At 44.1% G+C, this 27,773-nt stretch overlaps 1 protein-coding gene across 1 annotated transcript; it reads left to right on the top strand.

Annotated features, from left to right (window-relative positions):
• Positions 1–27,265, top strand: LOC119977879 (inosine-uridine preferring nucleoside hydrolase-like). Its single transcript, XM_038819139.1, has 6 exons — positions 1–37; positions 3,813–4,003; positions 5,740–5,919; positions 12,794–12,905; positions 20,115–20,251; positions 26,918–27,265. The coding sequence occupies exons 2-6, from the start codon at positions 3,821–3,823 to the stop codon at positions 27,263–27,265; spliced, it is 960 nt and encodes a 319-aa protein (XP_038675067.1). The 5' UTR covers positions 1–37; positions 3,813–3,820.
• Positions 27,266–27,773: the final 508 nt, after the last annotated feature.

The following is a 27,773-nucleotide window of genomic DNA, read 5'->3' as shown; positions in this document are numbered from 1 at the left end:
GGACTCACTAACTTTACAACCGTCTCTACCAAATAAGGTTTGTGCTGTGTTGGTGCCTCATTCTTAAACGGTTCATAATTTTGGCTCAACTGTTTTGAATGATTACAATGTAATGTAAAATAACAGAAGTAAACTGGCAGTCAGGGAGATTGAAAGTACATTGTTGGATGAAACAATCTGATTGCTGAACGCCTGACCACCTATAGAGAGTAAAATCAGGGACTCGGGTGACTGAGTTAGGCTGTGCTGTGCTGGAAGAGGAGGGCTGTGACTCGTGGTGTTTCGCAGGGATCAGTGCTGGGACCTTTGCTGTTCGTAGTACATATAAATGATTTGGAGGAAAATGTAACTAGTCTGATTATTAAGTTTGCAGACGGCACAAAGGTTGGTGGATAGCGATGAGGACTGTCAGAGGATACAGCAGGATTTAGATCATTTGGAGACTTGAGCGAAGAGATGGCAGATGGAGTTTAATCCGGACAAATGTGAGGTAATGCATTTTGGAAGGTCTAATGCAGGTAGGGAATATACAGTGAATGGTAAAACCCTTAAGAGTATTGAAAGTCAGAGAGATCTAGGTGTACAGGACCACAGGTCACTGAAAGGGGCAACACAGGTGGAGAAGGTAGTCAAGAAGGCATACGGCATGCTTGCCTTCACTGGCCGGGGCATTGAGTATAAGAATTGGCAAGTCATGTTGCAGCTGTATAGAACCTTAGTTAGGCCACACTTGGAGTATCGTGTATAATTCTGGTCGCCACACTACCAGAAGGATGTGGAGGCTTTAGAGAGGGTGCAGAAGAGATTTACTAGGATGTTGACTGGTATGGAGGGCATTAGCTATGAAAAGTGGTTGAATAAACTTGGTTTGTTCTCACTGGAACAACGGAGGTTGAGGGGCGACCTGATAGAGGTCTACAAAATTATGAGGGGCATAGACAGAGTGGATAGTCAGAGGCTTTTCCCCAGGGTAGAGGGGTCAATTACTAGGGGGCATAGGTTTAAGGTGCGAGGGGCAAGGTTTAGATGAGATGTACGAGGCAAGGTTTTTACACAGAAGGTAGTGGGTGCCTGGAACTCGCTGTTGGAGGAGGTGGTGGAAGCAGGGACGATAGTGACATTTAAGGGGTATCTTGACAAATACATGAATAGGATGAGAATAGAGGGATACGGACCCAGGACGTGTAGAAGATTTTAGTTTAGACGGGCAGCATGGACGGCACGGGCTTGGAGGGCCTAAGGGTCTGTTCCTGTGCTATACTTTTCTTTGTTCTTTGTTCTAAGAGCAGAGAAATGGAGTTGATCCTCGGGTTCACAGAGGTGCAAAGCATAGCAATTTTTCAGTGGGACAGCGGGTGGTCTATCTAAGCATTTGTTGGTCCCACTGTTAAATTCAGGGTCTCTTTCTGGAATGTCAAAAACAGCTGCCTTGAATATTTAAATTGGATGCTTAATGTTTGAATGATTCCATCGAGAAATTAAATTACTCAGCGACCTGTCAATTGCAGGTATGCTAACAAACTGTTTGTCATTCTCGAAGAGAAAACCTACCAGAGTTTAAAGCAGGCTGCCAATTTGCATTTGCCCATTTTCAACTTCTACTGAAGGCAAGTTTCTCCTACTTGTTACAGTTGAGATTATTGAGAGGCAAGTTTTTAAAAAAGATGGAAATGGCACATTTCCCAACCCCATCCAACTGATTCATATTGAGACATTTTGTTCTGAGTTTCTTGTTTATTTGCTTTACGTTTGATCATTTTTGCAGTGAATTCTTGATTTTAAAGAAGAAGAAGTACATATTAGCAAATCTATTGGAAAGTGGGAGTGAGGTCTAGAAAACACTGGATCTGAAGAGCAAAGGAATGAAACAGTACAACCTGCCTCGTTATTGTTCAGCTAACCAAGCACATTAGGGTCAAGTAATATAAAACTACAGCAACAAATTTTCACACATGTAATGGCCGGACTTTGCTGTCAGCAGCAAATAAAAATGTTTGCTGTTCATACATTTACAGCTGCCTACATTCACTAATGTTCAGCAAAGTGGAAGTATTAACTCCAGAACATTATGTGAAACCATCTCAGGAGTACTGTGTGCAATTTTGATCTCCTTACTTAAGAAAAGGTATGATCGCATTAGAAGCAGTTCACTCAAATGGTTCCTGGGATGAAGGGGAAAGGCTGAGGAAAGACTGGACAGTTTACAGTTGTATCCAATGTTTAGAAGAATGGGAGGTGATCTTCTTGAAACATATAAGATCCTGAGGGTACCTGACAGTGCGAAAGGATGTTTCCTTATGAGAGATACTAGAACGAGAGGACCTGTTTAAAAATAAGGGGCGGGATTATCCATTGGCCGACACCAAAATTGGGAAAGGTGATTGGGCAGAGAATAGATTCCGACGCAAAAATCGCAGTGGGCGCTAATTTGACTCCAAATCGCTGCCTTAATGCGTGCCGTAACGCACGCACAGTAAACACTGTTTGCATATCATTAATAATAATAAAAATCTTTATTATTGTCACAAGCAAGCTTACATTTACACTGCAATGAAGTTACTGTGAAAATCCCCTAGTTACCACACTATGGGGCTTGTTCGTGTACACTGATGGAGAATTCTGAATGCCCAATTCACCTAATAGCACATCTTTTGGAACTTGTAGGAGGAAACCGGAGCAACCGGAAGAAACCCACGCAGATACGGAGAGAACGTGCAAACTCCGCACAGACAGTGACCCAGTCATGAATCAAACCCGGGTCCCTGGCGCGGTGCTATCGTGCTGCAGGAGGGGGCCGTCCGGTGTTCTCTGGGGCCTCCGCGATTCTCCGCCTCCAATGGGACGAGTTCCCAACAGCGCGGTTGACTTGTGCTTTTAAAAATCCTGAAACCAGCGTCTTGGTTGCTGAGGGAGCGGGGGTATGGAAAGTGTCCAACATCACCATGGTTTGCTGTCATTTTTGCTGCTGGCCGTGGGGAGTAGCAGGGGGTAGCCAGGAGGTGAGCTGCGGTATCGGGGTGGACAGGCACGGAACACTATTGTCACAGCCGGTAAGGCAGCATGCAACTGCGCACATCGCTACCAGCCCACTGTGAACTTAGTGCCACGGGTCGTATAGGTGTCTTCCCAGGCCACCCCCGGGTGCCCCCTGGCCCCAGCTGACCCATCAGCTGCATGGACGCACCCCAGCACAACCTGTGCCATCTTGTTGGCTGGGATAAGTGTGTGTGGGGATTGTAATGTGTATATTGGCTGCAGCTCGTCAGCTTCCCAAGTGTCAATCACGGACCTGGGGAAACCTGCACCATTTTTCATTGGAATCGATTGTGTTCCACGTGGCTCCGGTGCTCGCACCTTAACAGTAAAGGAATCGGTCCAGGTGTGGCGCAGGTTTGGCTATCGTGAAAGTCAACGAATTCTGCGTTGGCGTCAACACTTAGTCTCAGAAACAGAGAATCCCGCCCAAGGAATCTCCATTTAAGATGGAGATGAAAATAATTTTTTCTCTCAAAGGGTAGTTGATCTGGGGATTTCTCTCCCTCAGAGACTAGTGGGAGCAGGGTCATTGGTCATTTCTAGTGCTGAATTAGATAGATTCTTGACTGACCAGAAAGTGAAAGTATATAGAGGGCAAACAGGAAAGAAGACTTGAGGCCACAATCAGATCAATCAGATCTTATTAAATGGCAGAACAGACTTGAGAGGTTGGATATCATACTCAATCCTAATTCATATGTCCGTATGTATGTACGGTCGAATCAGCCACAAGGTACCATTTTATGCTCAATCCCATACTTTTTTTATGGCCACAGATTCTGAGATGGCAAAGAAACTGTTGCTTGTAGATCTCGACTGTGGAGTGGATGATGCCCAAGCGTTGATGATGGCTCTTGCTGCTCCTAATGTGCAGATTCTGGGTATAACATGTACTCATGGAAACACAAAAATTGAAAATGTGTGCAAAAATGTACTTCGGGTGCTAAAGGTTTGCCAGAGGACAGAGGTACGTGATGAAAGCTATGGATAAAGGTGCCAAGTTCTTTGACTATTACTAGAATTACCAAGGGAAATAGATACATCATATTGGTTCATTCTAATGTCTCCATAATATCTGAATATAATTCAATTATGCACATGAATTTCACAAACTGTGGAACAGCTGTTTCTAAATCTTGACAACCCTCATGAATCGTTATTTTAAAAAGATCGAGGTTCAGACTGCATTACAGTACTTTAAAATGCTTTTTACTTTTCAAATGTGTACATATTTTTGTTCGATCAGAAATTCAGAATTAAAGATTCAGTACGAAAGAGTAAGATTTTCTCTGCTTGCCTCGTGTAACAATGTAAATGAAAAATTGCATTGAAATATCGGGCCCTAGGAAGACAGAACCAGTGTAGACATCATGATAGGAATAGGGGAAGAGAGGTAAGGGGTGATCATTTGATATAGAACTACATTCCAAGGGTCAAAAACTCTGATGAAGCCAATGTTTCTTGTACACACCCCCTCCCACCATGACCTCAATAAAAGATGCATTACCGGTGAGAATATGTGCCCCATTAAAAATCTCAATCATCCTGCCATTCCTCTGGCCAACATAAAAAATACTGCACAATGTAGAAGATGGGGTCCGATATATATTTCTCACTATCAGTTAATCTCTGAGTGAATGATTGACTTTAGGAAGGCGACTGGAGGAGAAAGGAGGGAAGGAGATTTCTTTCTAAGGCCTGTTTCTTCCTCCCACCCTAAATAGCAGCAAGAGTCTGGAAAGACCAATAGTCAGGCAGTGTGAATGACAGTACAGACATCTATCTGTTCTTTGAAAGTGACTTTCTACCTGCAATTTGCGATAATGTCAGCATCGGGCAAGCCTGGTGACCAGAAATTCTGCCTGATGGCACATCCCCTACAGAGCAGAGTATATGGATGAAATTTTACAATCCCCTGGCTGTGGGTTTGAAGGCAGGGGACTTGTAAAATACAGCACATGGTTTGCATGCCATTCACCTGCCCACCTGACCTCTCTCCCATCTTACGGGGTGGGGGGGGAGGGGGGGGGGGTTGATGGAGGCATCAGGTAATTCACTCACCTTTAGTCCTATTGACGTTCTTAAGTTGCCAATTAATGGCTGCTTAAATATAACATCCCACCGCCGCTGCTATATTACTCGTGGTAGGGGAAGGTCTACGCCAGGTGGACAGCCCGGTTGCTTTTTGGGGGCTGGTATTTGGCGGAGGAAACACCTTTTGGGGTTCCCCTGTGCCCATCGGCGGCATCACCCTACAAATTCATACTCCCCCTTCACCCTTCCCTCCACTGGCTTTCAATCCCAGCTCCTGCCTGCCCCCTCCTCTCCACTCCTCACTCCCTTGGATGGGCCTGCCAGCCAGGCTCTGCTGATGCCACAGGCTTACCTAAAGTCTAGCATCCATAAATTCCTCTTCCTCAGGGACTGCCTGTAGCCCAACTGTGGCCACTACAGGCCAGGACTTACACCCCAGAAGGAGGCAGAACTCTTGACCGTAGGGAATTAATGCCCAGTAGAGCATAAAATGCCTTCAGGCCAGCCGGGAGCAGTGGACACGGATTCCCCTTCAATACTTTGGGAACGAGTGAGAAACCCCGCCATCTAAAATATTCTGCCCCCTGTGTTTATACAATGTCATTACATATAGCAATCATTGCAGTTCATTCCCATAAGACCTATTAATTATTTTCCTTATAATTGCAGATTCCTGTGTTCCGAGGTGAAGGTAACTCTCTTCTTGGAAGTCAGCTAAATGCTGATCATTACCATGGAGAGGATGGTCTGGGTGATGCTCCAGACCCGAGTGCTCCAGGGTTGGAACACATACAAGCTGAACATGCAGTGAATGCCTTGATAAGAATAGCCAATGAACAAGCTGGTCAGGTGAGATGTATGTTTAACAGGAAATAATTAGTGGAATAGAGGAACAGGAGTAGATCATTCAGCAGGCACAATGGTACATAGAACATAGAACACTACAGCGCAGTACGGGCCCTTCGGCCCTCGATGTTGCGCCGACCTGTGAAACCATCTGAAGCCTATCTGACCTACACTATTCCATTTTCATCCATATGTCTATCCAGTGACCACTTAAATGCCCTTAAAGTTGGCGAGTCTACTACTGTTGCAGGCAGGGCGTTCCACACCCCTACTACTCTCTGAGTAAAGAAACTGCCTCTGACATCTGTCCTATATCTCTCACCCCTCAATTTAAAGCTATGTCCCCTCGTGTTGGTCATCACCATCCGAGGAAAAAGACTCTCACTGTCCACCCTATCTAACCCTCTGACTATCTTATATGTCTCTATTAAGTCACCTCTCAGCCTTCTCCTCTCTAACGAAAACAACCTCAATTCCCTGAGCCTTTCCTCGTAAGACCTTCCCTCCATACCAGGCAACATCCTAGTAAATTTCCTCTGAACCCTTTCCAAAGCTTCCACATCCTTCCTATAATGTGGTGACCAGAACTGCACGCAGTACTCCAGATGTGGCCGCACCAGAGTTATGTACAGCTGCAGCATGACCCTGTGGTTCCGAAACTCAATCCCCCTGCTTATAAAGGCTAGCACACCATATGCCTTCTTAACAGCCCTATTAACCTGGGTGGCAACTTTCAAGGATTTATGTACCTGGATGCCGAGATCTCTCTGTTCATCTACACTACCAAGAATCTTGCCATTAGCCCAGTACTCTGCATTCCTGTTACTCCTTCCAAAGTGAACCACCTCACACTTTTCCGCATTAAACTCCATCTGCCACCTCTCAGCCCAGCTCTGCAGCTTATCTATGTCCCTCTGTATCCTATAACATCCTTCAGCACTATCCACAACTCCACCGACCTTCGTGTCATCTGCAAATTTACTAACCCATCCTTCTACACCCTCTTCCAGGTCATTTATAAAAATGACAAACAGCAGTGGCCCCAAAACAGATCCTTGCGGTACACCACTAGTAACTGAACTCCAGGATGAACATTTGCCATCAACCACCACCCTCTGTCTTCTTTCAGCTAGCCAATTACTGATCCAAACCGCTAAATCACCTTCAATTCCATACTTCCTTATTTTCTGCAATAGCCTACCGTGGGGAACCTTATCAAACGCCTTACTGAAATCCATATACACCACATCAACAGCTTTACCCTGATCCACCTGTTTGGTCACCTTCTCAAAAAACTCAATAAGGTTTGTGAGACATGACCTACCCTTCACAAAACCGTGTTGAGTATCGCTAATCAACGTGTTCTTTTCAAGATGATTATAAACCCTATCTCTTATAACCTTTTCCAACATTTTACCCACAACCGAAGTAAGGCTCACAGGTCTATAATTACCAGGGTTGTCTCTACTCCCCTTCTTGAACAAGGGGACAACATTTGCTATCCTCCAGTCTTCCGGCACTATTCCTGTCGACAAAGACGACATAAATATCAAGGACAAAGGCTCTGCAATCTCCTCCCTGGCTTCCCAGAGAATCCTAGGATAAATCCCATCTGGCCCAGGGGACTTATCTATTTTGACATTTTCTAAAATTGCTAACACCTCCTCCTTTTGAACCTCAATTCCATCTAGCCTGGTCGACTGAACCTGAGTGTTCTCCTCGACAACATTGTCTTTCTCCAGTGTAAACACTGACGAAAAATATCCATTTAATGCTTCCCCTATCTCCTCTGATTCCACACACAACTTTCCACTACTATCCTTGATTGGCCCTAATCTTACTCGAGTCATTCTTTTGTTCCTGATATACCTATAGAAAGCCTTAGGGTTTTCCTTGATCCTATCCGCCAACGACTTTTCGTGTCCTCTCCTCGCTCTTCTTAACTCTCCCTTTAGGTCCTTCCTGGCTAACTTGTAACTCTCAAGTGCCCTAACTGAGCCTTCATGTCTCATCCTAACATAAGCCTTCTTCTTCCTCTTGACAAGTGCTTCAACTTCCTTAGTAAACCACGGCTCCCTTGCTCGACAACTTCCTCCCTGCCTGACAGGTACATACTTATCAAGGACACGCAGTAGCTGTTCCTTGAAAAAGCTCCACATTTCGATTGTACCCATCCCCTGCAGTTTCCTTCCCCATCCTATACCTCCTAAATCTTGCCGAATAGCATCATAATTGCCTTTCCCCCAGCTATAATTCTTGCCTTGCGGTATATACCTATCCCTGCCCATTGCTAAAGTAAACATAACCGAGTTGTGATCACTATCACCAAAGTGCTAACCTACATCTAAATCTAACACCTGGCCGGGTTCATTACCCAGTACCAAATCCAATGTGGCCTCGCCCCTTGTTGGTCTGTCTACATACTGTGTCAGAAAACCCTCCTGCACACACTGCACAAAAACTGACCCATCTATAGTACTCGAACTATAGTATTTCCAGTCAATATTTGGAAAGTTAAAGTCCCCCATAACAACTACCCTGTTACTCTCGCTCCTGTCAAGAATCATCTTTGCAATCCTTTCCTCGACATCTCTGGGACTATTCGGAGGTCTATAGACAACTCCCAACAGGGTGACCTCTCCTCTACTGTTCCTAACCTCGGCCCATACTGCCTCAGTAGACGAGTCCTCAAGCGTCCTTTCTACCGCCGTAATACTTTCCTTGATTAACAATGCCACACCCCCCCCTCTTTTACCATCTTCTCTGTTCTTACAGTGGTTAGCATTGCTGCTTCACAGCGCCAGGGGCCCAGGTTAAATTCTGGCCTTGGGCGACTGTGTGGAGCTTGCACACTCTCTCCATGATTGCGTGGGTTTCCTCCAGGTGCTCCGCTTTTCTCCCACAGTCCAAAGATGTGCAGGTTAGGTGGATTGGCCTTGCTAAATTTCCCCTTAAGAGTCCAAAGCTGTGGAGGTTCGTTTATGATATTGCGCAGATAGGGCAGGGAGTGGGCGAGGTTGGGTGCTCTTTCAGACATTCAGTGCAGATTCAATGGGTTGAATGGCCTCATTCTGCACTGTAGGGATTCTATGATTCAGGGCCCGATTCTATGAATCGGCCCTCAAAACCTTTTCGGCTATTCAATTATATAGGTATCTTAACATCATCTAACTATCTTGGTTCTGAAATCCTTCATCCCCTTAGCTAACACTGGTGGGGAGACAGTGGCGTGGTAGTAACGCACTGAACTGGTCATCTGGAATCTCAGGTTAGTGATCTGGGGACAAGAGTTCAATTTCCACCATTAAATTCAATTAATAGCCTGGAACTGAAAAACTGGTCTTGGTAATGGTTACCATGACAACTCTTATTAATTGCTATAAAAACCCCTCTGATTCACTAATGTCCTTTAGGGAAGAAAATCTACCGTTCTCTCTTGGTTTGGCCTACATGTGATTCCAGACCCACAACAATTTAGTTGACTCTTAACTGCTTTCTGAAGTGGCCTCGCATGCCAGTTGACTCAAGGGCATTTTGGGATGGGCAACAAATGCTAGCCTTGCCAGTGATAAACACATCCCATTAAAGATAAAAAACAAAAATTTACCAATTTGATCTAGTTATAGCAGCGGTTACACAGAGAAATCTCCAGATTAAATGGCAAATCTTTTAGGAGTATCGAAAGTTAGAGAGATCTGGGCATGCAGGTCCACAGATCTTTGAATGTGGCAACACAAGTGGACAAGGTAGTCAAGAAAGCATACAAAATGCTTGCCTTCATTGGACGGGGCATTGAGTATAAAAAGTGGCAAGTCATGCTACAGTTGTATAGAACCTCAGTATGGCGGTACTTGGAATATTGTGGACAATTCTGGTCGCCACACGACCAGAAGGATGTGGAGGCCTTGGAAAGGGTGCAGAGAAGGTTTACCAGGATGTTGCCTGGTCCAGAGGGTGTTAGCTATGTGGAAAGGCTGAATAGACTCGGACTGTTTTCATTCGGAAAACGGAGGTTGGGGGGTGACCTGATAGAGGTCTACAAGATTATGAAGGGCATGGGTAGAGTAGATGGGCGAGCACTCTTTCCCAGGGTGGAGGGATCAGTCACCAGGGGGCATATGTTTAAGGTCTGTGGGGCAATGTTTAGAGGAGATGTGCGAGGCAGGTTTTTTACGCAGAGGGTGGTGAGTGTCTGGAACACGCTGCCGGGGAGGTTGTGGAAGCAGATACATTAACGGTGTTCAAAAAGCATCTTGACAAACAAATGGATAGGCTGGGTATAGAGGGATACAGCACAAGGAAGTGCTGAGGGTTTTTTCAAAGGTTGGTATCATGACCAGTACAGGCTGGGAGGGCCAAAGGGCCTGTTCCTGTGCTGTATTGTTCTTTGTTCTTTGTACTGCTACACTTTGTGTAAAGATGTGTTTTCTGACATCATTGAACAACTTAGATCTAATTTTAATGGTTTTCACTGCTTTAATTCCTCACTAAATGAACTAATTTCTCTCTATGTACACTTATCAATTCCTCTAGATGGGAGCTTAAATTAATTCTGACATAGCAAACATCCCTTAGCTAACCGGAAGGACTAGATGACCCACATTGCCATTCAAATCTCACTGATGGGAGTGGCTGCTAATACGGCTTATATATTTTGCAGACATGGTTGGTGATGTCAGAATTTTGCAAAGAGTTGCATTTAGTGAGGTGACAAGGAGAGCTCCAGCTTGTTTAGTAAGAACAAATATATTTGGACATCAGCCTGGAATTTGAATAAATCCAAATCTGAACTTAATTCTTACTATTGCTGAAATAAAACAGTTAGAACATAGAACATAGAACAGTACAGCACAAAACAGGCCCTTCGGCCCTCGATGTTGTGCCGAGCAATGATCACCCTACTTAAACCCACGTAACCCGTATACCCGTAACCCAACAATCCCCCCATTAACCTTACACTACGGGCAATTTAGCATGGCCAATCCACCTAACCCGCACATCTTTGGACTGTGGGAGGAAACCGGAGCACCCGGAGGAAACCCACGCACACACGGGGAGGACGTGCAGACTCCACACAGACAGTGACCCAGCTGGGAATCGAACCTGGGACCCTGGAGCTGTGAAGCATTGATGCTAACCACCATGCTACCGTGAGGCCCCGTAATAATCTTTATTATTGTCATAAGTCGGCTTACATTAACACTGCAATGAAGTTACTGTGAAAAGCCCCTAGTCACCACACTCCAGCGCCTGTTCGGGTACACAGAGGGAGAATTCAGAATGTCCAATTCACCTAACAGCACGTCTTTCGGGACTTGTGGGAAGACGCTGAAGCACCTGGAGGAAACCCACTCAGACACGGGGAGAACATGCAGACTCCTCACAGACAATGACCCAAGTGGGAATTGAACCCTAACCCTGGCGCTGTTAAGCAACAGTGCTAACCACTGTGCTACCGTGCTGCCCAGAAGTTCTCGAAGCTTCTTATTGTACACTCATCAGGACAATCGCAAGAATATCAATGTCAGGGGAAACAACGTGGCGGTCACTTTAGGCCCTGGAAAGTGCCCAGTCTACCTCAGATTACCCTGGAAGGACAAGGTATCTCAAAAATCTAAGCAACAGGTGAAGCTAGCTGTTTCACACTACAACTATGCAGTAGTACAAATGATATTTACCCACTAATGGGGAGCTGCTGTAAAGCCAAAATGACATTCCGCCTATCACGTAAAAATGAGTAATGTGGTGGGCAGCATGGTGGTTAGCATAAATGCTTCACAGCTCCAGGGTCCCAGGTTCGATTCCCGGCTGGGTCACTGTCTGTGCGGAGTCTGCACGTCCTCCCCGTGTGTGCGTGGGTTTCCTCCGGGTGCTCCGGTTTCCTCCCACAGTCCAAAGAAGTGCGGGTTAGGTGGATTGGCCATGCTAAATTGCCCGTAGTGTCCTAAAAAGTAAGGTTAAAGGGGGGGTTGTTGGGTTACGGGTATAGGGTGGATACGTGGGTTTGAGTATGGTGATCATTGCTCGGCACAACATCGAGGGCCGAAGGGCCTGTTCTGTGCTGTACTGTTCTATGTTCTATGTGGTATGTGAATTTCAGTGCCAGTGTAATGCTAGGTATGTGGGCCATATGTCCCAAAGACTAGTAGATAGTTTCAAACAGCATGTTCCTTCTTTTGTTCACAACAGGTAAAGTACAGAACATACCCAACCAGTCCATGCTTGCAAAACGCAAAACACAGTGTGCAATATTAGATGTGATTCCACAATTGGACAACATGTGTTAAATAATCCTCAACATGCTGAAAATTACACTGACAGCCAATTTAAAATTGTCAGTAAGGCTCACAGTGTTCGCATTTGCGTGTACTGGAACCTACAAACGTTAAAACATAGGGTCCTGTTCTTTGCAGGCAGTAAGAACATGTACACACATTGATCTATTTCAGCTAAGCAGACATTCATTGGTTCATTCTACAGGGCAATGTCTTGACCAATCTGAGTCCAGTTGCCTGGCTTAACTTTCAAACAATGCTTGGTAGTTAACTATCAGTCACCATCAACTGGTGAATTCTCCATGGCAATGCCTCCACCAATCAGAGTCTTGCCAACCAATCAGTACCCTCTTCTCGTACAGTGGAAAGTTGTTTCCCCTGAAATTGGTATTCTTTCAATTGTCCTGAGGGCAAGATGAAAAGCTTTGACAAAATGTCTTTTTTCAACAATCCTCAAGTTCTGTACTATCAAATGACTATTGATTTTTAGTACAAATCCATGTGAAAAACTGAAAGTGAAAGTGGCATGTTTTATTTTACATCACAAGACTACTGTAACTTTACCATCTCTCAGTGCTAAGAATTTGTTTATTACCCTACAGGTTTCTCTTGTGGCTACTGGCCCCCTGACCAATGTTGCCCTGGCATTTAAAATGGATCCCACCTTTCCATCAAAGTTAAGACATCTGTACATCATGGGAGGGAACATGGAAAGTATGTTATATATCTTGTTTGCTTCATTCTAACCGACCCAGCCCTCACCTGATATCAGGTGTATACTTTCAATAATAATCAAGTGGTGCAAGAATTTTTTTCCTCTGTCTTCTCCAAAGTGCCTGCCTGGCTGGTATAAGCTGACAGGATCATGGATAAAAGCAGGTAGCTTTCCGGTCTTTCTGGCTCAGTAGCCCGTCATGTGTGCCAAGTGCCAATGAGTCATTCAGGAAATTCTGAAAATAGTATTCTCTGGAACAGAAATTTATCCCCATGTGTACAACTAATTCCATGGGAGGAATTTTAACTCCCAAACCTGGGGGAGGGAGGAATGGGTTGGTGGTGAGTATAGATTTGAGTAGGGGTTAAAGCCCTGAAAAGAGCCGAACGGTCAGAGACCCAACAGGATCCTACCCACTTCTGGGTTCTGCTGGGGTATATCTGGAAGAGGCTGATGACCCCCATGAATCTGTGGTGTAAGTAATTTAAATATTTAAATAATAAATTTATTGTGTACTTAACCCAAGATTCTGGCGTTCAGAGCCAGTGCATAGGTTTTCCGAGCAGTGTGGAATCTGCCAGTGTCAGCAATGTGCAAATACACCAGAAAGCTTCTGATAAATTAACCCGACAGGTTTGGAGGTGCTTAAACAGTGAAATTGCATCATTGTTGGCCAGGCAATATCCACAACACTTGTTCTGAGAGCCTGATTTCATCACTTACAGGTGATTTCCAACTTTTTGGAAGTTATTTTACCTACTTTGTCCTTGACTCACCTTAATCTGAATTTCCCTGCTATCAGCCTTTACTGCAGCATAAGTGAAGCCTATTTAGCTCAACTGTGAACCTCTGACAAGGAACAGAGGAACAGCATCAGCAACACCAGCTGCTGGAGGCAGCACGGTGGCGCAGTGGTTAGCACTGCTGCCTCACGGTGCCGAGATCCCAGGTTCGATCCCGGTTCTGGGTCACTGTCCGTGTGGAGTTTGCACATTCTCCCCATGTTTGCATGGGTTTCATCCCCACAACCCAAAGATTTGCAGGGTAGGTTGATTGGCTGCGCTAAATCGCTGCTTAATTGGAAAAAATGAATTGGGTACTCTAAATTTAGTTTTAAGAAAGCAACACCAGCTGCTTTCTTCATTGCCACATATCACTCAGAACGTTGGTCACAGAAATCCAGCTGGAAAGAGGCAATGTCATCAACAGAGAATATATAGACAGAGGTTCAGCTCTCTCGATATGCCTGAGAGCCAGTGACTCCTGAGGCTCAGGCTATCACAGCAAGTCATTGCTGATATCTGTTGCCTCCTGATTCAAGGTCCCCTTGACTCTGGATCAGGTGGGTGGGTGTGCACCTATTAGTTGACTAAAAAAGGTGACTTTTACACTGGAGAGCAGCTTCTGGTTCTCTGCCTCTCCCTGGAATTGTGCATTCTTTTCATGCAAAGAGAGAAGCAGAGCTGTATATGAAAAATGGATCATGTGGAAGGGAGGCCATGACAAGTGTGAAGGCTGACTATCCTGGTGAGAGATACGTGGAGGATGTCGATAAGGTGAGGACAAGCATAGATATTTGCAGTTCAGGTGATGATGCGAAGAGGTTCCTGGAGAGGAATAAGAGGAACTGCAAAAGGAGCTGGTAAGAAGAATACAGTACAGGAGAATGCTGGGAAAGTCAGTGTGGGGTTTGGCACCTCAATGGGATACCATTCACCTTACCTGCACTCACTGAATATTTTGGGTGCTGTATCCTGATTTGTGGGACCGCACTTCTGCTACTCACTTCCTCAGACTAGCTTCGGAGTTCCCACGTCCTGCAGGATAGATGTCCACCTCCAGGAGCTGCTGGTCAGAGGCTGGGAGCAGAGGCGAACTTTTGGGGGTGCGGCGCTCTCCCTCTTTACACGGGCCCCATCTCAGGACTGCCCTCCCTGGTCCTATTGGGCCCCGCCCCCAATGACTGGCTTGCTGGCTGCTGCTACTCTCTCTCATCATCACTGCCCAGTCTGATTGGTACCTAACCCAGCCCAGTCCTCTCTCTCCCATCCGTCTGGTTGGCTTCTGGCTCTGGTTGAGTCACTCCTGCTGGCCACTACTCTCCGATGCCCTGAGACACGACGTCTAGCCTGCTTCACACCTCCCTACTGCTACTCTCGCTCATGTGGCTATCTGGACTGGTGGCCTCTGTTCTTTTTGGTTGATTGCCCACCCTTTCAGCCATGGCCTAGAGGTCCAGGGTTGCCCTGCTGCTCCCCTCAATGGTCGTTGGCCAGCGCCTCCTCACCTTTATGAAGGCTTGGAGGCTCGCACCCTGATATTTATTCAGCGACCTCATCTTTTCCTCAAGCTACCCACCAAAAAGAATGTTAGAAACTTGGCAGCTGCTTTGCAGCTTTACTCAATGGAAATTCAGAAACTTCACACCTGTGATTATATCATGGTTTCATTGTAATTCACCGCCTGACCACTTGCAGTCTCATTAGTATATAAGTGAATGTTAGAGTCAGGTGACCTCAGACTGATTCGAGAACTGGAAGAGAGAGGTTGCTTGTACATGATTATACTGTTATTCATCTGTTATTTAGTATATAGTTGACCCACAGTTAATGTTAATAAATCGCTTATAGCTATAGCTACAAATGTTCTTGTAATATAAATCAGGCCATCCGAAAAGAATATTACATGGTATCAGGATTGGATGGTATTATTCACTAAGAAAACAACAAGGTCCACAGAGATTTGAAGATTTTGTAGACTGGAAGAATTAACAACATGGAGTTGTTGAAGCCACCAATGAATGTAGATTTCATGGTAAAGTGGATAGCAACTGGCATGTATTTAAACAGCAATTTAATCTGTTTCTTACTGCAGTAAATTTAGGAGATCAATCAGATTCGCATAAGGTTCCTAACAGCTGCAGGGCCTGAAGCAATTTCTGTGTTTAATATGTCTAAATCTGCAAACAATGAGCATAGTAAAAATTTTAACGAAGTAATTCGAAGATTTGATGCACATTGCAGCCCCAGAAAGAATGAAATTTATGAGTGCTATGTGTTTAGATCACGTTTACAAAAGACAGGAGAGTCTATAGATCATTTCATCACTGATTTAAGGTTGAAAGCTAAAACCTGTAATTTTTCTGTGGTGGAGTCTTCCATGGTTCGGGACCAGGTTGTGTTTGGTGGGAATTAAAATAAGCTGAGGGAACAGTAGCTGAAGGAATCAGAGCTATCTTTCGAACAGACAGTTAAGATTTGTCAGGCTCACGAGCTAGCCTCACAGCACTCTAAAATGTTTCTCAGTAACGGCGGCATCTTCTTGGAGGAAAGCACTCGGGTTGCTGCCCTTTTTCCAAAAAGGCAGGAAACTTCCAAAAAAAGGACGAAAATTCCTGCAGCTCCTCGCACGCCAACAAACAGGTTAAAGATCAGGATGAAGTATTTCTATGTAAAAGATGTGGTCAAAGGCACAATTTAAGGCAATGTCCAGTGTTTGGCAAGTTTTGTTCCAGATGCAAAAGAAAAATTCACTTTGCTCAGAATTGTTAATCTAAGTTCAACCCCAGATCAGTCACAGTGGAAGACACACTCTCCAGTGATGGAACTTCATTGTTTGTTGGAGTAATAACAGAGAAGATTTTTTTGCAGACATCAAAAAATTCTCCAGCACTAAAATAAATGGAAACTAATACTCAATTTAAAATAAATGTGGTTGATGAGGACAAATGGCTGCTATCACTTGAAGTGAACGGCACAGTGGCCCAATTGAAGTTAGACACTGGTGCCAAAGCCAATTTAATCAGAATGACTGATTTAAAAAATCTAAAAATTCAGCCTATTAGAAGTAATCATAATATATCTCTGAGAGATTATAATGGTTCAAGCATTAAATGTTATGGTGTTTATGACCTGAGTGTGGTGGTGAAGCACACAATTCATTCCGTCCCATTCTGTATTGTATCTGAGGGCTTGGATTCATTATTAGGTGATCAGTCCTGTGAAGAATTAAGTCTAGTGCAGTTGGTATATAGCATCCACAAAGGACTGGATCAACACTCCAATGATCCTGAGAACATTATCAGCAAATTCAGCGATGTGTTCACTGATTTTAGTGCACTACCATTCGCCAACGAGATACAATTTGAAGAAGATGCATTATTTAAAGCACCGATACAAACAATTAGTGGTGAAATTGCTGAAGATGTAGATCTGCATGTCAATCTCATTTCTATCCTACCACCTGTATCAGATACAAAACCACAAGTTATCAAGAAGACCTATGATGGGGTAAATTCCATGGTATGTGTGAAACAAAAAAATGGTGATGCTCATCTCGGCATGGATCCCAAAAATCTTAAAGAAAAAAGTGTATATATTGTAAAACAATCATTACAGAAAGCAATGGTCAGCCAATCTGATCCATATCTCGCGAAATCAGGTTACAAAGTGTTACCATTGTCACATGGTAGATCGCCAGCACTGTTACTCATGAATAGAAGGTTGCGTACCACATTTCCATACTTGGAAAAGGAGGAGAATGCAGTGGTACTGCAGAAAGTGCAAAACATTAAAGTAAAACAAAAGCAGTTCTATGATAGTGTCTAGAACTTTGCCACCTCTGAGTAGTAATGACATTGTAAGAATAGAAGATTCAGGGAATTGGTCGAGAAAAGTCATTGTACTTGAAGAAATAGCACCAGAGGAAGGGTTGGTTTTAAGAAGTAATTGTCGCGCACGCTTGAAAACCAGAGAAGACTTTTACAATAACGTGATGGATGACAAATCTACGTCAGTTTCAACGTCAGCTGCAGTGTCAGATAGTTCAGCAGTTCCTGAGAAATGAAAATGAAAATCGCTTATTGTCACGAATAGGCTTCAATGAAGTTACTGTGAAAAGCCCCTAGCCGCCTGTTCTGGGAGGCTGTTATGGGAATTGAACCGTGCTGCTGGCCTGCCTTGGTCTGCTTTCAAAACCAGCCATTTAGCCCTGTGCTAAACAGCCCCTAATGAATACTCTCAGCCGGTACTGGAATTGAACCCGCCTTGCTCTGCATCACAAACCAGCTGTCTAGCCATGTGAGCGAAACTGACCCCCATGAGAGCAAGAGAATGTCATGGAGAACATTGAATCTACAAGTTCTGAGCAGCAAGGTCAAACTTTGAGATCATCAACCAGAGTCAGAAGAAAACCTGATCGACTCAATTTGTAGATTTGGACTGTTTGTACATACTATTCTTGCTGTGCTTATACTTATATATATATTTCTTAAACCAGTTTTAAACATTTTAAAGAAAAAGTTGATACTGTTAGACTCACAGGATAATGATACCGCATGTAAGTATACTGATGATAATGTATGTATTCCTTCAAAGGAAAAGGGATGTGTTGATAAAATGGTTGTGCTGTAATTCACCGACTGACCATTAGGAATCTCATTACTAAATAAGTGAATGTTAGAGTCAGGTGATTCAGACTGACTGGAGAGATGGGAGAGAAGTTACTTTTGCATGATCATACTGATATACATCTGTTGTTTTGTAAATAGTTGACCCACAGTTCATGTTAATAAATCGTTTATAGCTTTAGCTACAAATGTTCATGCAATATAAATCAAGAACAAGAACATTACAACACCAATTCAAGAGATCTGTGTCTAAAGTGCTCTAACTACCTCTCAACATCTGACAAACTGTTTTCCTGCTCTAAAGAGGAGTCCACCAATCAGAGCACAATGTTGTTCTGTATTGCTTGCTGGTAGACTCAAGAAATTGGAATGCGCAGATCAGCAAATTTAGAGCTACCAAGGCTCTGATTGGTGTCCCAACAACAACAGTCACCTCTATGCATGGCCCCTTCCCCAATGTCCAGGGCCCCACTCTGCAGTGCTGTGTGTTTCATTGAAAGTCCGCCTCTGGCTGGGAGCTCTTTAGTACCAGCAATCCTGCCAGGAGTTTTCAATCTTTTTATATCTAATAAAGAAAAAAAAATAAAAATGACAAAAAAATAATTTATTATGTTCCTATGATTTTTCTCCAGTGTTGCACACAGCAGTGTCCTGGAGATTGACCTTCAATCGCTAGATACTCCAGAGCAATCCTGAAGGGTTAGCAACCCAATGTGCATTCCCTTTGCCCGCCTTGCACTGGTAGCATTCTCACAAGCAGCTTGACTTCCTTACTTTGTGTGAGTTGAGTCACTTTACTCTACATCTGCTTGTCCATTAGCATCCAAGTAGAGCAATAGTACCACAAAAGCTATTCATACACTTCACTTTGACCTCCGAAGGCAGAGAATGCACTTGGTGAAAAGAAGTGCAACCAGAATCAAATGTCACTTTCTTTCACATTAGTTTCAATCACTGGAATCTGTATTTTAGTAAGAACACAAAATAATGACATTGCACTTCCACACATAGTGGGATGTCTTATGTGACTTAAACATGATAGCTCCCCTAAATGCACCCTTTCCCTGAGACCAGGACCTCTTTATTGCAGCAGTACTGAAAATGATATCACTATTCGTGCCAATGCATGAACTTAAACCCTTAAAAGCTAAGTTGGGCTCCCCAGTAACATTTTTAACAAATATTGCTGCCCTGAGGTTTCCCCCAGAAACATATTTTGAATTCCTAAAATGTGATCATGGGTATAGTTACGTAATAATAATGTAACCTTTATTAGTGTCACAAAAGGCTTACATTAATACTGCAATGAAGTTACTGTGAAAATCCCCTAGTCGCCACACTACAGCTTCTGTTCAGGTACACTGAGGGAAAATTCAGAATGCCCAATTCTCCTAACAAGCACGATTTGCGGGAGGAAACCAGAGTACCCGGAGGAAACCCACTCAAACACAGGGAGAACGTGCAGACTTCGCACAGACAGTGACCCAAACCAGAAATAGAATCTGGGCCCCTGGCGCTGTGAAGCAACAGTCACTGTGTTTAAAATATACTAATTTTATAATAAGCAAATTACTGCGGATGCTGGAATCTGAAACAAAAACAGAGAATGCTGGAAAGGCTCAGCAGGTCTGGCAGCATGTGTCGGGAGTGAAAACCCATTTTATAATATTGGATAGTTGCTAATTCCTTCAGATACTGATATTTTCATTTAAATGCTAAGTATTTATTCTCACCAATGTTGAAGGTGCCTGGATTAAGAAGCTTTTACGGTTGTGGTGTAATGAATTCTTGTCTTTTACAGGCAGGGGGAATGTAACAATGTGTTCTGAGTTTAACTTTGCGGCTGATCCTGAAGCAGCTTATATTGTCCTGAATCATTTTGCATGTCCCACCTATATCGCCACTTGGGAATATTGTCTCCGTCAGGCTCTGCCTTGGGTAAGCTGTAGAAAATATATTTTGAACGCAAAGTCAAGATCAGTGAATGCACGTGCACTTCTTTTGCACATGTATGGATTATGTCAGTTACATTAACTGGAAATAACAAAAATCAAATTGTAAGGATGTCATTTTAAAACTGAAGATTATTGATGGAGTTTTAAAAACTATAGGATGGAAATTGCCATTGAGGATATGAGCAGACATACACGATGCACTCATAAGACATTTCTTTGCTTTAATGGAGACATTACCCATCAAAAAGAAATGTCTGTATGGAACCAGCATATGAAAGAATATCCAAAGAACACGGTAATAATTGGTCCATTAACAGCAGTTCCAGGATATTTGTCACATGATTTTTTTATGCCCTCAGAGTACATTTACTGATTTAAAAAAGAAATTGATTCAAAACATGAGGTGGATATGAGGCAAAATTATAGTGACTTAGAACAAATAACTATACAGCACAGGAACAAGCCCTTCGGCCCACCAAGCCTGCACCGATCCAGATTCCTTTAGACATACTACTTATTGCCCAAATGATCTGTATCCCTCCATTCCCCCTGTTCATGTGTCTATCAAGATACATCTTGAACCTTATCGCGCCTGCCTCCACCACCTCCACTGGCACGCATTCCAGGCACCCACTACCTTCTGCATGAAGAACTTTCCCTGCACATCTCCCCTAAACTGTCTCCCTCTCACCTTAAGCATGTCCCCCGTTGTAATCGAGTCTTCCACCCTGAGAGAAAGCTTCTGACTATTCACCCTCTCTATACCTCTTGTAATTTGTAGATCTCAATCAGGTCTCCCCTCAGCCTCTGTCTTTCCAACGAAAACTATCCGAGTTTATTCAACCTCTCCTCATGGGTACCACCCTGCAGATGACGCAACATCTTGGTAAACCTTCTTTGCACTCTCTCCAAAGCGTCCACATCCTTCTGGTAATGTGGAGTCCAGAACTGCACGCATTATTCCAAATGTGGCCAAACTAAAGTTTTATACAACTGTAACATGACCTGCCAACTCTTGTACTCAATTTCCCGGATATGCCTTCTTGTCCACCTTATCCACCTGCATTGCCAATTTCATAGAACTTGGACCAAAATGCCCAGATCCCTCTGTATGTCAATGCTCCTAAAGTTCTGCCATTTACTGTATAATTCACACCTGAATTTGATGTTCCAAAATGCATCACCTCACATTTGTCCGGATTGAACTCCAGCTGCCATTTCTCTGCCCAACTCTCCAATCAATCTATATTCTGCTGTATTCTCTGAAAGTCCCCTTCACTATCTGCAACTCCACCTATCTTTTTTTTAAATGCATTTTATTCCAAACTTATTCAAAAAGTTACAATACATAAATAATCTGGGTAAAACACTCCCCAACTCGACGGTTGTACAGTCTGTACAAATGTATCCCCTTTTTCACACCGTGCCCCACTCCCCCACCGATGAACAACATCTCAAACATGGCCATGAACAGTCCCCACCATGCCACAAAGCCCTCCACTGAATCCCTCAGTTCAAACTTAATTTTCTCCAACAGGAGAAAGTCGTATAGATCCCCTAGCCAGGCTCCCACCCCCGGCAGCGATGTCGACTGCCATTCCAGTAAAATTCTTATCCGGGCAATCAGAGAGGCGAAGGCCATGAAGTCGGCCATCCTCCCCTCCATCAGTTCCGGCTTTTCCAATATCCCAAAAATCGCCACCATAGGGTCCAGCCCAATCTCCATCCCCACAATCTTTGCTAGGATTCCGAACACTCCCATCCAGTATCTCTCTAGCTTCTCACAGCCCCAGAACATATGCACGGGGTTAGCTAGTCCTCACCCACACTTCTCGCACTCATCTGCAATCCCCTGGAAGAACCCACTCATTCTCGCCTGAGTCATGTGCACCCTGTGTACCACCTTAAACTGTATCAAATTCATTCTCGCACATGACGTTGAATTCACCCTATACAATACCTCACTCCACACTCCCCAACCTATCTCCCCTCCTGACTCCTCATCCTATTTCTCCTTGATCCTCACCACCTGCGTACCCCCTTGCTCTCCCAGCCACCCATATATGACCCCAATCCTACCCTTCCCTGCCACGTCCGGAAGCATGCGGCTTACCTTCTCTCCATATTCATACTGCATCCCCTCACCTTCCTTAGCTGCTCAACTACCCTTCCCATCGTTAACCTGTCTGTGGTGATATGATTTGCATACCTGCCTGCCATTGGGGCAGAACACCGGCTTACCATTGGCCCTGGTCAGTCATGTGCCTCTCGACCGATTGGTCGAGAGGCTGAGTTAACCACGCCTCCTTGCCGAGGTATAAATAGTCAAACGCCCGGCGGTCGTCCATTTTATTGTAGACAACCGCAGGGCTAAGTTCTAGTTTATTAAAGGCTAACTTTTGTAAAGCAACTCGTCTCTCGTGCAATTGATGGCACATCACTGTCTAATTGTCCCAATAACGTTTTCCTTTTCTCCAATCCCTCCGGGTTGGGGGCCTTTGAATATTCTCTGTCCACCTTAACTATCTCACCCAATAAACGTATTCCTCTCTTCTTTTCCTATGTTTGTGCATCTTAAATGAGATAATCTCCCCCCAACCATCGCTTTCAATGCGTCCCAGAATGTAGCCACCAACACCTCTCTGTTTTGGTTCAACTCCACGTAGTCCTTAATCACCGACCGCACCTTATCACAAAACCCCTTATCCGCTGATAGCCACGAATCTAACCTCCATCCGGGCCTCTGCTCCCGTCCTGAACTAAGTCGCACCTCCAGCCAGTGCGGTGCATGGTCCTAGATTACAATCCTCACGTACTCTGCCCCACCAACACCTCATGGCTCACCACAAAAAAAATCAATTCTGGCGTATACCATATACTTGTGCGTGAAGGAGTACACCCTCCTGCTCAGCTTTTTAAATTTCCACGGGTCCACCATACCAACCCTTTCCATAAACCCTCCAAACTCCTTCACCATCCGCAGCCTTCCCATTGACCTGGGGCTCGACCTATCCACCCTCGGTTCTAGCACACAATTGAAGTGTGGGGCTGGTTTAGCTCAGTGGGCTAGACAGCTGGTTTGTGATACAGTACAAGGCCAGACGCCCTACTTAAGTCCATGTAGACGACATTCACAGCCTTTCCCTCATCAATTAATTTTGTCACCTCCTCAAAAAACTATCAACTTTGTAAGGCATGCCTTTCCCCCACAAAACCACGTTGCCGATCACTAACAAGTCCGTTCACTTCCAAATGTGAATAAATCCTGTCTCTCAGTATCTTCTCCAACAGCTTCCCCACCACTGATGTCAGGCTCACCAGCCTATAATTACCTGGATTATCTCTGCTTCCCTTCTTAAACAAAGGGACTACATTGGCTATTCTCCAATCTTCTGGAACATTCCCTGTGGTCAAAGATGAGGCAAAGATCTGTTAAGGCCCCAGGTCTTCCCTCACTCGTCCCCCAGAGTAACCTGGGACAAATCCCATCGACCAGAGGACTTGTCTACCTTAATGCATTTTAAGAAATCCAACACTTCCTCCTTCATTATGCTGACATGTCCAAGAGTATTCACACACCCATTGCTAACTTCAACATCCGTCATTGCCCTCTCCTTGATGAATACTGATGCAAAATACTCATTACGGGTCTCACCCACATCCTCTTGACTCCACAAATAATTTCCCTCCTTTGTCCTTGAGCTAGCTACCCTCCTATTCCTTATATATGTATTAAAAGCCTTGGGATTTTCCTTGACCCTGCTTGCCAATGACATTTTATAGCCTCTTTTATACCTCTTAATTCCCCGTTTGAGTTTGTTCCTGCTTTCCCTATATTCTTCAAAAGCTTTGTCTGTTTTTAGTTGCCTAGACCTTATTTATGCTTCCTTTTTATTTTTGACTAGTCTCACAATTTCCCCTGTCATCCAAGGTTTCCTAATCCTGCCACTTGTCCTTCATTTTTGCAGGGACATCCCTGTCCTACACTCAAATCAACTGGTCTCTAAAAGACTCCCACATATCAAATGTGGATTTACCCTCAAACAACCGCTCTCAAATCACATTCTCCAGCTCTTGACAAATTCTGTTGTAGTTAGCTTTCCCCAATTTAGCACCCTCACTCAAGGACCACTCTTGACCTCATCCATGAGCATTCAAAAACTTATGGAATTATGATCACTATTCCCAAAATGTTCTCCTACTGAAACTTTGGTCACCTTGCCGGGCTCATTCCCCAATACTAGGTCCAGTAAGGCCCCCCTCCCTGGTTGGACTGTCAACATACTCTTTCAAAAAACCCTCTTGGACACATCTAATGAATTACTCTCCATCCGAACCTCTGGCACTAAGGGAGTCCCAGTCAATATGGGGGGAATTAAAATCACCCACCCCAACAATCGTGCTATTTTCACATCTTTCCAAAATCTGACTACTGTACATACCTGTTCCTCTGTATCCCACTGGCTGTTGGGAGGTCTAGAGTACAACCCCAACATTGTGATTGCACCCTTCCTATTCGTGAGCCTCACTGCAGGATCCCTCCAAGATATCCTTCCTCATCACAGCTGTGATATATTCCCTAACCAGTAATGCAACTCCCCCACCCGTTATTCTACCCCAAATCAGCTCTATTTGGAAAGGAGTTTTGCTGTACCAACAGGAATGTGAGATATTTGTGACCTGTCACTGTCATTCTTACAACCATTCGCATCCTGCTTTACAGCTATAAGTTGAGTTTGGGAGATTCAGTCACCAGCTTGTTGGTCACCTCCATTACTGCTCCTGGCTGAGGTGGAAGTAGGAGAAGTGCTTCCCTAAAGACCATTGGCCACCTCCTGAGATTTCTCCTCCTTTTCCTCCCTCTGCAGATGACTTCCCGTCTTTGCTATTTGTGGTCCGTTTCCAAATCATGCTGCTGCCCACGAGGTTCTCCAATTATAGTGCCCATAATGGAAACAAACTTTCTGCTGAGAAGTTAAACAATCCTCTGCCCTCCTTGTTAAGGCCCAGCACCATATCCTTGAAAATTCAAAAGGTTTGCAAAATATCTCCAAAGACACAGCAAAAGTCAATAGCACTTTACCTGGAGGTTGGGTGATTTGCCCTTTAAATAACCTCAGTTGGTGTGGGGAGGGTATTTAGTTGGAACGACTTAAGAGAGGGTGTTAACTTGATTTATGCAGTCCAAAATGACACAAAGTCAGCTTTAGGAACCAATGGCAATGCTCACTTATTTTGGAAGCTTTGAGCACACACCAGTCTGAGAGTCACGACACACCATGAGGGCTGCATTATGTCGGACATTTTTTGCATTCTTTTTAATAATTTTTTATTGTCATAAGTAGCAGGGCAGCTCGGTAGCATAGTGGTTAGCACAATTGCTTCACAGCTCCAGGGTTTCCTCCGGTTTCCTTCCACAGTCCAAAGATGTGCAGGTTAGGTGGATTGGCCATGCTAAATTGCCCTTTGTGTTGGGTAGGGTTATGGGGATAGGGTGGGGTGCTCTTTCCAAGAGCTGGTGCAGACTCAATGGGCTAAATGGCCTCCTTCTGCACTGTAAATTCTATGATATGATTCAAGTAGGCTTACATTTTTTCCAATTAAGGGGCAATTTAGCGTGTTCAATCCACCTACCTTGCACATCTTTGGGTTGTGGGGGTGAAACCCACGCAAACACGGGGAGAATGTGCAAACTCCACACGGACAGTGACCCAGAGCCGGGATCGAACCTGGGACCTCGGCGCCGTGAGACTGCAGTGCTACCACTGCGCCACCGTGCTCGGCTTACATTAACACTGCAATTAAGTTACTGTGAAAAGCGCCTAGTCGCCATATTCCGGTGCCCATTCAGGTACACGGAGGGAGAATTCAGAATATCCAAATTACCTAACAGCACGTCTTTCGGGACTTGTGGGAGGAAACCGGAGCACTTGGAGGAAAACCATGCAGACACGGGGAAAACGCGCAGATTCCGCACATAGTGACCCAAGACGGGAATCAAACCTGGGACCCTGGCGCTGTGAAGCAACCATGCTAAACACTGTGCTACCGTGCTGCCCCTTCTCTGCCCCAACAGTGCTTCTGTTGTGCAAGCAGTAGCTGCACTAACTGGATGAATTCCACTCCTGCTGTTTCTATTACCCTTCTTAAAATCATTAAATGTAGCATAGAAGGAGGCCATTCAACCCACTGTTCCTGCGCCAGCTCTCTGATAATTTAGGATTATTGAATTAATCCAGGACCGTTGTACATTCCTCTTAACTCTGTAATTCCTCCCTTCAACCTGTAGTTACACGTTGCTGAATCATTTTACAAATGTAAAGACCAGTTATTAATATATGATATTATCTGGATTATAAGGGGTGAAATTAACCCAATAACTGCCAGTATATTTACAGATCTGTATTTCCCACGTCAATGGTGTTTTTGCTTTTTCATTGCTGCTCTATAAGGTAGTGTACAATCTACCTAGTAACTGCAAACAAAGATGACAACATATTAAGATGTTCACTCTTATAAATGATGAGGTCCATGTGTTAAAAAAATCATTAGCCCTTGACAGCCCATTTTATCATTTTGATCTGAATGGAATGTATAGATGATTTGGGAGCCGTGCAAAGTTGATGGCCTTTCATTGCATCCATTGCAGGGTTTTTTTAAGGAGTGGGTAAATCAAGGCACTGAGAAAGCTTGCTTTATGAAGAAGATATCTGCACATACTGAAAGATTTTCCAAAGGCAAGCAAGGCAGCAAAGAGATGTATTTTGGACCTGGCTTCCTGTGCTGTGATTCTTTTGCAATGGCGGCTGCTATTGATGAGTGCGCTGTCACTGAATATATACGATATGGAGTAAGCGTAGAGTTACAGGGATCAGTAACCAGAGGGATGATGATCGTGGATACACTTAACCAACTGAAAAAAGAAAATCAAGCTTTTATTATGACAAAATGTGATATTGAGAAGTTTAAACAGCTCATGATGTCTGCTTTGAAATAGGTTTCATTGCATCAGCAAAAAGAAAGTTGAACATAAGCATCTGTAGATTTTCTTGTGTTGTGGAGTGTTGGTAGTATATTTCTTAATAATTTCGCTAGAATGGCTATTTAATTTCTTCATTCTTTCCCCTTCTCTTCTAATTTTCTAATGAAGGCAGAATCAGATTCAGTGAGCCACAGGTGTCCTCTTATATCTCGTCCAAGTGTTTTATTCTTCATCTTATGAATGCTGAAGACGAGTATTGGCAGATTACTGCTCATGGTGGCAGCACAAACAAACCTGTTCCCTCATGCATCCAGTTCCTTGCACTCCAGCAAGAATTGTGACTGGATAGTCACAAGGAGCAGAAAGCAGCTTGGTTGAAGTTCTCTTCCTTCCTGAAGACAATTGTAATGCTTTTTTTGAAAGATGAACCATCTCAGCTCAGACTAAAATTGTGACATGCTACCTTTACTGGCTCAGTTAGTAGAGGTGATGTGGAACAAAACAACTCTTGTATTTAAATAAC

Source organism: Scyliorhinus canicula, chromosome 14, assembly GCF_902713615.1.
Source record: "Scyliorhinus canicula chromosome 14, sScyCan1.1, whole genome shotgun sequence".
Lineage (NCBI taxonomy): Eukaryota > Metazoa > Chordata > Chondrichthyes > Carcharhiniformes > Scyliorhinidae > Scyliorhinus > Scyliorhinus canicula.
This window is presented reverse-complemented; position numbering and strand designations above follow the sequence as displayed.

What these genes read in the sequence shown, in the direction of transcription:
- LOC119977879 (XM_038819139.1), top strand. Translation starts at nt 3,821, where the DNA reads ATGGCAAAGAAACTGTTGCTTGTAGATCTCGACTGTGGAGTGGATGAT. An exon ending in CCAATGAACAAGCTGGTCAG is followed by an intron (nt 5,920 to 12,793) that starts GTGAGATGTATG and finishes ATTACCCTACAG; the next exon opens with GTTTCTCTTGTGGCTACTGG. An exon ending in CATGGGAGGGAACATGGAAA is followed by an intron (nt 12,906 to 20,114) that starts GTATGTTATATA and finishes TGTCTTTTACAG; the next exon opens with GCAGGGGGAATGTAACAATG.